General features: G+C 44.1%; 1 protein-coding gene across 2 annotated transcripts in view; it reads left to right on the plus strand.

Moving 5' to 3' along the window:
• The first annotated feature begins 2441 nt into the window (after positions 1 to 2441).
• Positions 2442 to 13057, plus strand: part of CHST11 (carbohydrate sulfotransferase 11) — a 170545-nt gene continuing 159929 nt past the window's right edge. Inside the window, exon 1 of one of the 2 annotated variants that reach the window (XM_083182285.1) lies at positions 2442 to 3023. In XM_083182285.1, coding sequence (XP_083038411.1) covers positions 2921 to 3023 — 103 coding nt within the window. In that variant the 5' untranslated portion in view covers positions 2442 to 2920. Of the gene's footprint in view, positions 3039 to 13057 lie in introns of both variants that reach the window. The other variant, XM_083182284.1, reaches the window with a different exon arrangement.

The following is a 13057-nucleotide window of genomic DNA, read 5'->3' on the forward strand; positions in this document are numbered from 1 at the left end:
AAAATAACCACCATAGTCCTTTCTCTTCGCATTCTTGCGAGGGTTTTCCCATGTCATGTTCCCCTGTACTCTTGTAGGCCAGTCCAACACTGCTCACATCTTTAATAAATACCAGTTACCCTGTGCCATTGGAATCCATTCATGCCCATGCCATCATGCTGCCTGCACTGTGCTTCGCAGATGATGTGATATGCTTTGGATTATGAGCCATTCCAATCCTCCTCCATACATTTTTTCTTCCCATCATTCTGTGCAGGTTGATCTAAAGGCCTGTACACACTGCGATCCCAGCAGAGACCCAGCATCGGCAAGTGCATAGACACTTGCAGATGCCATCAGACCATGGGCCTTATTCATATCTGAGCTCAGTACAAATTTGTTCAGAAAATGGGCAAAACCATGTGCACTGCAGGTGGGGCAGATGTAACCTGTGCAAAGATAGTTAAATTTGAGTGGGGTGTGCTGAAACTGAAATCTAAATTGCAGTGTAAAAATAATGCAGCCAGTATTTACCCTCCACAGAAACAAAATAACTCACCCAAATCTAACTCTCTTTGCACAGGTTACATCTGCTCCTCCTGCAGTGCACATGGTTTTGCCCATTTTCCGAACAAATTTGTACTGAGCTCAGATCTGAATAAGGCCCCATGTACGATATGGCAGGAGTGGGAACAGGGACCAAGCTGCTTCTGCAGACGAGGGGTTGGCTCTCATTAATGATCCAGTCCCTCGTCTGCACATGCACTAACGACATAGGGGGTTGTTAACGACCAGAGGGAGTGGGCATTGGCCGTCGTGTATAGTGTACACACAGGCCAATAAAAAGAGCAATATCACTCTGAAGGGCTAAAATTAGCGATTTTGCTAATTGTATCGCCCATTGTGTACAGAGCTTTAGTTTATTGTTCCAAAGAATGCTCTTCTAGAAGCGGGCTGGCTTTTATACAGATGTGACCTTATACAGTGTGGATGTGATGTGTATGCATAATGGATATTTTGTAATAACTAGTGTGATTTTACGGAATCAGATAAAATAATAAGAATTTTCAGTACATTTTTGGGAAAAATTCGCAAGGCGGGGTTAGAGTGACTCGCAAGGGTGGGAATTTGCGCCTGAGCGAGTCAACCTGAATAAGGACCCTTATGCGATCCTAGCAAGGGCTACAGGCTTCCATGAATATTCATGGCAGCCCGTAGGATCTGCGACTGTGATGCGAAGTGTGCACTGGAACGTGTCTCACATCACAATAGCAGGAAAATAACATGCAATGTGTCAAGTTTCGTGTGATTTTGTCGCAGCAATACATAAAAAGTGGCCATATCACACTAGGGGATGGCAATCTTAAATCAGGGGTGGCCAAATGGGATGCGGTCAATTTACCTACAATCAAAATCCCGATGGTCAAAACACCGTCAACCATTGACCGTCAAAATACAGACAAGGTCAAAATACTGACAAGGTTAAAATACCGACTTGTACATACTTTACCATCCCAGTGGACATGGAGGGGGGATATAATAGTGTGCCGAGCACAGTGAGGCACCGTGCCTGAGGCACGGGGTTCATGTCGACCTATGTCAACATACAGACCCAAAAAACTATGAAAAACGGGTCTAATTTTGGACCTGTCTATATTTTAAATGTAGGTATTTTGACCATGTCAGGATTTTGACCTTGTTGGGCTTTTGACCGTCGGTCAATTGCTGTCTGTATTTTGACCGTCGGGATTTTGATTGTAGGTAAATCATACAGAACCTGGCCAAATCTGTCCATGAAATCTACCAACGGACCACATTTTCCAAATCACCTAGCTGTCACATTTTCAATCATGCTGCATTCACTCCTGTCACATTTTATAGACCCACAGGCAGGGCCGGCGCCACCACTAGGCAGCCTTAGGCATTTGCCTAGGGCGCCGGCCCTGGAGGGCGACCACTTGGAGCAGCCCCCCCCCCCTGTGGAGCGACGCTGCGGCGCATTGCCGCATCTCAACCCCCCCCCCCGGAGCGAGACGTTGCTCCAGTCCCTCTCTCTCTTATTTCCCCCCTTGGAGCGACGCATCTCCAGCCGCCGCCCCCTGGCCCTCCCTCCCCCCGTGGAGCAAGATGCATCTCCCACCGCCGCTTCATCCACCCCCCCTCCCATGGAGCGGGTGAGCGCTGGGTCGCCCACCCCCCTTCACGCCTGGGGCACTCCAGTACCTTGCACCAGCACTGACCACAGGTTGCCTGAAAAACAGGAACTGTTCCTAAATCTTGAGGACAGGTTTGGCCACCCCTGGCCTGAATGATATTTTATAGTTCTTCCCCTACTTTTAAGGTGGCTCTATTACACAGCCTGCGGTGTAGTTATCCCAGTTGGCCGGCAGATGGCAGTGCAGAAGCTGGATTTCTACTGAAGGAGCGTAAAACAAAAGAGGGAGGAGTCGCATGTGCTGCCGGCGTCAGGCTCCGTCACTGTGAGAGCAGCAGCCGCTCAGCCTGTGGCCGGTGTGTGCAGCCCTGGCAGCTGCTCCCCGCACCCCCTCCCCTCCCCTGCCACTGAGTAACCATCCTCCTTCCAGCTGTGCTCCTGGCTGCTCTCACTCACATACACACATACATGCAGGCAGCGGCAGCAGCCAGAGCATCCCTGGCACGGCGCAGGACGGCAGCATCACCCCAGCCGCAGAGCATCTCGCCGCCGCCACCACCACCCTACACCCGTACTGAGCACAGGAGCGGGACCGGCGCATCTAACCCCCAGCAGCACAGCGTAATGTGACCGCCGGAGCGCCTCCCCGCACACATGCCCGGGATACATGCCTAGCCCGTCATCCGCAGCAAGTTCCCGTGCAAGGAGCCCGCACCCTGCCCGCAGACACATCGACCGCCACCGCCCGCCACCTGCCTCCCTCCCCAGCCACCCGCCGCCGCCGCTATGAAGCAGGCTCTGATGGAGATCATGAGGATGAATCGGATGTGCCGGATGGTGCTGGTCACCTGCTTGGGATCCTTCGTCCTGGTCATCTTCTATTTCCAAAGTATGTTGCACCCAGGTAAGCCTCCTCCGCGTGCCATGCTACCCCCCCAACCATGCGGGTACCGGCACCCCTAGCTGGGCGGACAGGGGTATTACTGTGTGACAGTGCTGGTGTGCAGAGGTGCTGCTGTCATGTCCGAGTCCTAGGTGTCACACTACACTTTCCCCGGGACATGCCCTTACCCCGGTGGGTTGGTGATGTGCAGGCTGTACCCATGCCTGGTGCTGTCACACACACACACACATGCACAGGTGCAGGCTACCTGTGTGTCCACCTATAGAAGGATGGCACCTACAGTACAGGCTAAGTGCTGTGCTGGTGTTCTCTGCCACTCACTTCAGCATCAGGGAGAAGATGCTCTCATAGGGCAACAGAGATGTCTGATCTGGGTGCTGGAAATCCCTAAGAATGTACTGTAGATTAGTTTGCAGTTGATGAATGTAGAATTTTTGGGGCAGATGATACATTTCCACTTTATAAACCAAAAGTTATTTTAGCATGGTCAGTTATTCTACAAATGGTACTCCACATGTAGCAAACATTATTGTGAACTATAATTGAGACTACTGCTGGCACATTTATTTATAAATTAAATGATTAATGCTTGAACATATGCTGGGTTTTCTAATGCTGTCCTTGCCTTGACACAGTCCAGTTTTAATCTTATCAGTATATGTTTAGGGTATTGCCTAAATCAGTGGTTACCAAGCTTGGTCCGCAAGGCACCCCACCAGTCAGGTTTTAAGGTTATCCATATTAAAGCACTAGTGACTTACAGTAATTAGTACCTCAGACAGTTGAATGATACCATCTGCGCAGCAGCATGGGTATCCTTAAAATCTTAACAGTTGGGTACCTTGTGGGCCAATTTTTGGAAATCCTGACATAAATAGTCATGACAGTTGATTGTATTAATCGCACCCAGCAGTGCTTTATTAGAAAGGCTCGTGTAGCATGGGCTTGTGTTGTTGATTGGTCTATTCACACTTTTGTCTGATTATGTGCTGAAAGCCTTCCTGACATCTATAGGAACTTTAACTCTTTCTGAACTGAAGGAGACTGCATGGTGTAGTAGCTGCTCATAAAATGTGACATTTACTGTAGGGGGTATTTATCACAGCTTTACAAAGGATAAAATTGTGACAGGAGCTGATTGGTTGGCACTTTATATCGGAATTTAAAATGTAAATAGAAGCTGGTTGGTTAGTATTTTCTCTCACAATTGTGTCTCTTGCCAAGTTTTCTTAAATGCTACCATAATCTTTTCCAACAGATAATATATGTATTCAGAAAGATAGAATTTGACGGCAGATGAGAACCATTTGGCCCATCTAGTCTGCCCCTTTTTTTTACCCTTCAAGTAATCTCAACCCTTTTTAATCCTCATTTCTTTGTAAGGATATTCATCTGCCTATCCCAAGCATGTTTAAATTGTTTTACTGTCTTAGCCTCTACCACCTCTGATGGGAGGCTATTCCACTTATCCACTACTCTTTCTGTGAATTAACTTTTTTTTTCTAACATCTGCCCTGAACCTACCTCCCTATATTTGATATAATGGTGACTATTTGTCCATATGAAAACACTTAAGCTATTAACACCCCCACCCCCCTCTTTTTTTTTTTGTGTTAGTCACTTTTTGTGGGAAATCATTATTTAAATGGGTTAATTTTTTTTTGGCCATCTAAAAATAATAAATTGACACCTATTTTATGTGTTTTATACTGTTATAAAATGTTCTAATTTGAGTAATACATAAAGGTAATATAGATTTTCTGTAAGATGTAAAGGTAAAACAATAACTGGTGTAGACTTTGCATACATATCTTGTACAGTACTGTCACTGTCTCTATCTACACATGGCTAAACAAGCCTTTACAATGTACTTTGGATATTGTACACCAGTGCCTTTTTAAGTGGTGCAACTTTCCTTCTTGAGTCAGTACTGGGATATTAAATAGAAATCAAATGACTCCCTGTATTATAGTGTGTCTGTAATATGAATAACAGATTGTAGAAGGAAATGTACAGACTAAGGTCAGAAGTGGACAGTAACAGTAAGGGATGAATATACAAAGCTTGGTGTGATTTCAGGCATATTGCTGTGACTCATGAGTACACGTTACAGAAATGCATTGGCAGCTAGTGTCGTCTGTATATTCTGTTGTGGAGGATTTGAGAAACAGTATTCGTAGGACAGGAGTCCTACATTTTATATGTGGAGAGTGGTGCATTGTACATGTTGACAATGGAATTAATTCATTTTATGGTCCTTTTGTGCATATCATAAATTATTATATAAATTGAGATAATCACGTTAAATTATAATTATTATAGGAGATACTTGGTTAAAAAAAAAAAAGTGTAAAAAGATTTCAGAAATGTGACCGAAAGAAGAACAGAGCACATGCAGGTAGTACTGTAGCTGTGAAAACAATAGCCTAAAGTGCAGCAGTTCTGGCATACTTGTGGTTACACAGGTGGAATTAAATACAGGGTGGTTGTATTCAAAAAAATAAAGTGTGTGTTCCAGTATCCCGGCACTCGCCAACCCGCCAATTGCGGGCTGAATCTACTTGCTCCGGTGCCCCCTTAGGCATACACGCCAATACACAGGTCCGGGAAAAAGTTGCACTCTGGAGACTGTTTGCAGGTGTAGAGGATTAAAGACATTTTTTTCTACACCTGCAAGCAGTCTCCACTTTATTGTGTGTGTGTGTGTGTGTATATATATGTATATGCGCCTGCCCACTCGCTCCCGGTGAGGCTGTACAGACAGTCAGCAGTTCGCCTGTATACACAGCACGATGCACCCATATATCTCTAGATATATTGGGCATCAGCACTAATGCTGAGCCAACTCAATATATCTGTGAACAACGCTGTTCAGATATATCGCTCCTACACACTGTCCGATGGTGCATCGATATATCAGACATTCAATTGAACGGCCAATGTATTGGCCAGTGTGTACGCACCTTTAGAAGCTGATTGGTTTGTGTTTTATTTCCTTCCACATTATCTTTCTTCAGTATTTGAGAAATACTCCCCATATTGTGCACTGGAGATCCTAATCTGCATTCATTTAACTTCTCCTAGTGTCTCACTTATGTACATTCATATATACAATTCTAGCGTTTGTCGTAAAATATTCTGTATCGTGACTCCATGTCAGCTTGAGCCGACATTTGAAGATGGAGAGGCATGAAATGCAAACTCTGGGAGCCTGCTCCCTTCACAGGGGAAATGTGTCCAAACACTGCAACATATCTCACAGTAGGCGTGATGGGTATGTGGTTTTAGTACATCTTGCCCAGTGTATGGCCACAATATCTGATGGTGTCAGACAGTGTATGTCCAGCATTAGATGGAACTATTTATGAAACCCCCAAAAGTTTTGACATTTTATGAAAGTACAGAGCTATAGCTCTTTTATAGAAAAAAATATATGTGGAGAGATGGCAGTGGACATCAAATTGTGGATCAGCTTGTAGCTTTCAGTCTGGATGGCATTATTATGGGGGCAGGAGGGTGATGATACTATTGCTATTTTCAAAACAAGTAAAGAACCCCTTTTATAATGCACAACACAGTGTACGGTTCAGTAGCCTATCACAGTTGGGAACCTACAGTACATTGGGGTAGATTTATTAAGCTCGGTGAAGTGATAAACTGTCTGGTTTTTATCACCGGCCAATCAGCTCTTACCTGTCATTTTTCAAACCAAGCCTGTAACTTCACAGGTAGGAGCTGATTGGACTGTGATAAAAACCAGACAGTTTATCTCTTCACCGAGCTTACTAAATCTACCCCTTAATGTCTTATTTCAGCATAACCAAACATTTCCTTAAGAGAGATACATAGTTCACTCTGCGCTTGGGGCCAGTCTACGGCTGATTGTCTGTATAAATAACTTGGATGCACATGAATTGTACAAATGGCACAGGTCTATCTTACCTGGCTATGAACAAAATAGTGGGATACAGGCAGTGAGAGTGTTTGTGGATCTTCTATCCATTATGAGGGGGAACTGGCTCATGTAATGTTGTAGGGTGTTTTATGCACCTAAATATCTTGGGGTCTATTAAGGACATTTCAAATAATTTTTTTTTTTTCGAAAACAGGGCAGTTGGTTTACGTCAAACTCTTGTGCAAACACAGCAATATTATTCGGCATAGTTATCTGAATTGTGCCTACAGTATGTACCTATTTTCTAACCCATGAGATTACACAATAGTCTCCTGCAGAAGGCTAATTAGCACTGCAGGCTGTAGTCACCTTTATCAATTGGGGACTACTGTCTGATTCCTATATATCAAGCTCAGACAAGCAAAGCCTTCCAGAATTTGGTCCCTCTAGTTTATATTACAGTATGTTCAGATGGCATAAACCTCTTTCAGCCTATGGAAACTCACTTTCTGGACAGAGCCATTTGAATTTCTCTAAGTGCTAGGAAAGTAACTACTAGGCTCTGCAGTTATCCCTACTGCGGTCTTTCTGCGTTACCTTTAGTACATATCGGGTATATTTTATGTAGAATAAAAATATCTATATCTAGTGCTGCAATTAATAATACAGTGCATAGGCCGCCAAATCTGCATGAGTGCAGCGGTTCACATTTTCTTTTTTGTGGTTTTCAAGCTAAATTTTGGAACAAATATATTTAATTTCAACTATGTGCTGAGCCGTGGCTGGCATTGTTAATATACACTTATTCTTTTTCTTTATTTATTTGGCTGATCTGAGTAGCAGCCTGTTTCTCTGAAAGGAACTAGGTGTGTGAAACACTCAAAGCCAGAGCTTCACTTTTTGGCTCTGTGGCAGTAGGCATTTAGAATGCACAGCTGCCTCTGTGACACGGGTTAATGTTATACAACCCTTTTCTGGCAGGGGCTGATTAATTACCGCTGCGCATTTTGTTCAGTTGGAGGTAAGGGAGCTTTATTGTATTTTGTCCAAAAAAACTAAATAAAAAGGGGTTCAACTGTTATGGAGACGATGGCCGTATAATCTTCTAGGGGAGAATAGTAACTGATGCTACTATGAATTAAATTGGAATTGTGCGATTGAGCAAATTGAAGGATTTGACTTTAGATTTAATTTGAGGCCAGTGAAAAATCTGTAATTATATTACTTTTATAAAATAATTGCAAAACAATTCAAACGTAAAAATTATCTTTATATAAAAAGAATAGTGAATTGTTGCTCTAAGGGGGTATTCAATGTCTGTCGTGCTCCCACAGCCATCTTCCGATGGGGGAGATGGCTGCGGGGCCCTATTCAATGCTGTCTTCCCCGACCGCATTGATCAGGGGTTCTCAGCAGAACGAGCCCGACTTCAGAAGCTGTCGTGGCTCGTTCTGCCAAGAAAAGACAGAAATAGTCGAGCTCCCGGCTGGATCTCTACTATTTCCTGCCTCTGCTCGCGGCCACGCCCCCTTTTTGCCGATCGGCGGCCGGGACATTGAATCCCGACTGCCGAGCTCCCGTCGGGCAAAGGGAGAACGGGACAGGGGCACAGCTGTTGAGCTAGCTCGACAGCCGTGCCCCTGACATTGAATTCCCCCCTAAGTGAGCGTCTATTTATACAAATAAGAGTGAAAAAAAAGGTACTCTTTACCTAGAACGGCGCCCATCGCGACCATCGCGACCATCGAATGCACTAAAAAACGGGTGCGATGCGATGCCCGCGATTTCCCATAGGGATCAATGTTAAAAGTGAGATTGGACGCGATTTTAGTGTTCAATGCCTCAATGCCCGCGATTTTTCCATAGGAAACAATGTTAAATGGGCCACAGAGCCCAAATAGTCACCCTAAAGTCTGAAATGGCCCCCACAATTGTTAACGCCACCCCACGATCAACGTCAACCCGAAGCGTGGCGAGCGCGGCGGTACGCGTCCTCCGACCTTTTCATACCCTCACTATCCACGTCGGCGTGGAGTTGAGAATAGAATAGTGTGGCGAGCCCGAAGCGTGGCGAGCGGACGCGGATACCTTCACAGGTAAACGCGTCCCTTCGCGGGCTTCACAGGTATCCGCGTCCCCTCGCGGGGCTCGCTGCGCTCGCCACGCTTCGGGCTCGGTGGCTCGCTGCGCTCGCCACACTATTCTATTCTCAACTCCACGCCGACGTGGATAGTGGGGGTATGAAAAGGTCGGAGGACGCGTACCGCCGCCCCTCGTGGGCTCGCTGCGCTCGCCACGCTTCGGGTTCACGTTGATCGTGGGGTGGCGTTAAAAATTGTGGGGGCCATTTAAGACTTCAGGGGGACTATTAGGACTCTGTGGCCCATTTAACATTGTTTCCTATGTAAAAATCGCGGGCATTGAGGCATTTAACACTAAAATCGCGTCCAATCTCACTTTTAACATTGATCCCTATGGGAAAATCGCGGGCATCGCGTCGCACCCGTTTTTTATGTGCATGCGATACCCACGATTTTTTACCCCCGACGCCCGCGATTGGCATTTCTGTGTAAAGAGTACCAAAAAAAATTATCAATTAAAGTTGTAAACTACCAGCCATCATTAACTGAAATATATTTTGCTAAAGTTGCCAATATTGTAATGCACAATTAATGTAATGTAATTGTTGGGCTTTGTTTTCCATTCATGTATGGGCTACAAAAACATTTTACAAAAGTACCTGCAATTTTTGTATTTTATTATCAAATTATGTAAATAATAATAATTTTATTTGTATAGCGCTCTTTCTCCAATAGGAGACGCTTAACAGATATAATGAATGTAATACAATACAGAAACAATGAAGTACAGAAAAGCTTTTCATAAACAATACTTAAGGGACTGAAGGAAACGCTTGAGTAAATAGGAAAGTCTTGAGTCTGTTTTTGAAGCATTCTAGAGTGGGGGTCTCTCGAACTGTGTGGGGAAGTGAGTTCCATAAGTCGGAGCTAAATGGCTAAAAGCTTGACCCCCCAGATGAATTACGGGAGATCCTAGGTACTGCTAAAATAATAATAGCTACTAAAACCTATATCAGTATGATGTGTTAATAACATTATAGTGAATAATGGTTAAATGGACCTTATTTACATAATTTCATCATTTCAATAATTAATGTTTGGATACATTCTGGAAAAGAATAGTGTGCCAATGGCAATTACAGTTTGATGCCAAAAAAATGCAAAATCATGCACTTCGGTCTCAAAAATCCAAAAGCTAAATATAGAATTAATGGCACTATATTGAAAACTACAGAGGAGGGGAGGGATCTAGTAGTCATTGGGGCAGATGTATTAAGCCTTAACAAGAGCTAAATCCAAGGGTGATAAAGAGAGATAAACATCCAGCCAATCAGCTCCTTACTGACTTTTTTTTTTTTCAAACAGTCTATAACATGGCAAGTGATTGGCTGGACATTTATCTCTCTTTATCACCCTTGCATTTATCTCTTGTTAAGGCTTAATACATCTGCCCCATTATTTCAAGTGATTTAAAGGCAGGTAAGCAATGTACAAAGCAACGAGGAGAGCAAGTCATATGCTTGGTTGCATATGGAAAGGAATCGTCAGCAGAAAGAAGTAATAATGCCGCTGTATAGGTCATTGGTATGGCCTCGTCTAGAATACTGTGTCAATTTCCGGAGGCCACATCTCCAGAAGGATATAAATACATTAGAGACATTACACAGAAGGGCAACTAAAATGGTGCATGGCCTACTTCAGAAAACATACCTGGAAAGACTAAAAAATCTCCATGTATAGTTTGGAAAAGAGAAGAGAAAGGTAGGTGGAACTATCAAACATATTAAAAGTTAACAAGGTCCAGGAAGGAAACATTATTCAAAGGAAGAGAAGAAGTAGAACACGAGGACATGCACGGAAACTGGAGGGAGGTGCAGGGGAAATTTGAGGAAAAATTACTTCACAGAAAGGGTAGTGGATATATGGAATAGCCTCCTGTCAGAGGCTTAGACAGTAAAGCAATTAAAACATGCATGGGCTACACATAAGGGGTGAAATTTTAATAGTTTCCAAATTTGTGAATTTTGCTATAAAATCACAAAAAACTGCTGAAGTCACACTTTTCCCACAATTCGCACATTTTATAGGGTGTGGATTGTGTGTGTGCACTTTTTTGCAGCGAATTTGCACATTTTGAAGTGCCAATTTGTTTAGTCACGCTTCAATTTGCATCCAGGTGTTTTGTAGTGTTCATTCTAGCACCCGCCATATTTGAAAACCCATGCAGTTCCTCTTCCCTGCCTGGGGTGTCGCTGTCTGCTGTGGTGTTTCTAGAACAGATCTGGTTTGCATATCAGTGCTGAGATACAAACCGCACTGTGCAAGAAGCACTACAGCAGACAGCGACACCCCAGGCAGGGAAGAAGAACTGCATGGGTTTTCAAATATGGCGGGTGCTAGAATGAACACTATTTTCCCATGATAAAGTATACAAATCACTAATTTAATGAGAGGCGATTTTTGGTAAACGTTACTAAAAATCGCAATAAAAAATTAGATCAGGTTCTGACGGGCAAATTTGAGATCTGTGCATGGTTCTGTGTTTAAAATATGTGAGAAAGTAAAATTTTAAAAAATATGGCATGGATTCATTTGAGACGGACCTGGTTCCAAAAATATGGGGGGACAAAGCGTAGGGGGCCCCCTTATTTCTGAAACCAGCCCCGGACTCTTGGACTGGGCCTGGTTCCGAAGACAAACGGGACAAAAAAACTGGGGGGGGCCCCCATATTTTGGAACCAGCACCGGGCTGGTCATGCCACAGCCGGGGGATACTTTTGACATAAGGTCCCCTGGCCGTATCATGCTCACTGTGGCTGATCAGCCCTGGACGGGGTACCTGGGGGAGTGGGGTCCCCCCAAGCTTCACCCGTCCAGGGCTGAAGCCCAGGTCTGTGGCCGGTGGACACCAGCTGATGGCAAGATCACACAAAAACCATTGCTTTTTACAGGTGAACTACAAGTCCCAGCGGGCCTCCTCCGCATGCTGAGACTTGGTGAACCACAAAGTCCCAGCATGCGGGGCATTAATGGCCCTGCTGGGACTTGCAGTCCACCTGTAAAAATAATGTAAAAAAAAAACACACACTGAGAACAGTACATGTTTATTACAGACACATTCCTTTTACAATTATACTTACACCACCAGGCTCCAGCGCTGACTCCATCCTCCACCGCAGGCTCACCCTGCACTGACAGTGGGGTGAGCCGGCTTCTCTGCCCCTGCTGACAGCTTGTATAGCGCTATCACAGTGCTATACAAGCTGTTAGCGTGGTTGGCTCTATGCGTCTCCATGGAAACTTTCAGCCAATCCGTGCTGAGCTATGCGTCTCCATGGAGATGCATAGCTCCTTGACTGGCTGTAAGCATCTCCATGAAGACGCATAGAGCCAACCACGCTAACAGCTTATTAGCAGATTAAGGTCCCCATACACACTGTGATAGCAGCATGCAATGCGTTATCGGGTGGATCGCATAGCATCACAACGCATGCGTTTTGCGTGTGATGCGATCCCCAGGCAGTACAAAAACTGTGGTTACCTTCACTCATGCTAGCAGATTACTAATACAATTAAGCCATTTCTGAGTAAAGTGAGCAGACATAAATACATACAGGGTATAAGCCATAAAAAAAACATGAATGCAGTTAGCAGAACAAATCACATAGGAAGCCATTCTGCATAAGATATGACTGGAACAAATGAGGAGGACAGAGCTGAGACTGACTTACCGTGTAGACCATTTCACATTTCTGTGCTTTTTGGGTACAAGGATTGTTTTTGATTTTTTTTTTTCCTTAATAAAAGTCCTCTTTCTTCAGGATAAAAGCATGTTTTGTATGGAATGTCCATAAAGCTATATATATTTTACAATTTTATTTACTAAATATATTTTTGTTATACAAAGTGTGTGTAGATCTATCTATCTATCTATCTATCTATCTATCTATCTATCTCTATCAAACCCCAATATTCCTCCACGCGCTATATACAGAAATGTGTAAACAACCGTACAATTAGGCTGCCCAACCACAATGCTCCCT

This window comes from Crinia signifera, chromosome 4 (genome assembly GCF_055691185.1).
Source record: "Crinia signifera chromosome 4, ASM5569118v1, whole genome shotgun sequence".
Lineage (NCBI taxonomy): Eukaryota > Metazoa > Chordata > Amphibia > Anura > Myobatrachidae > Crinia > Crinia signifera.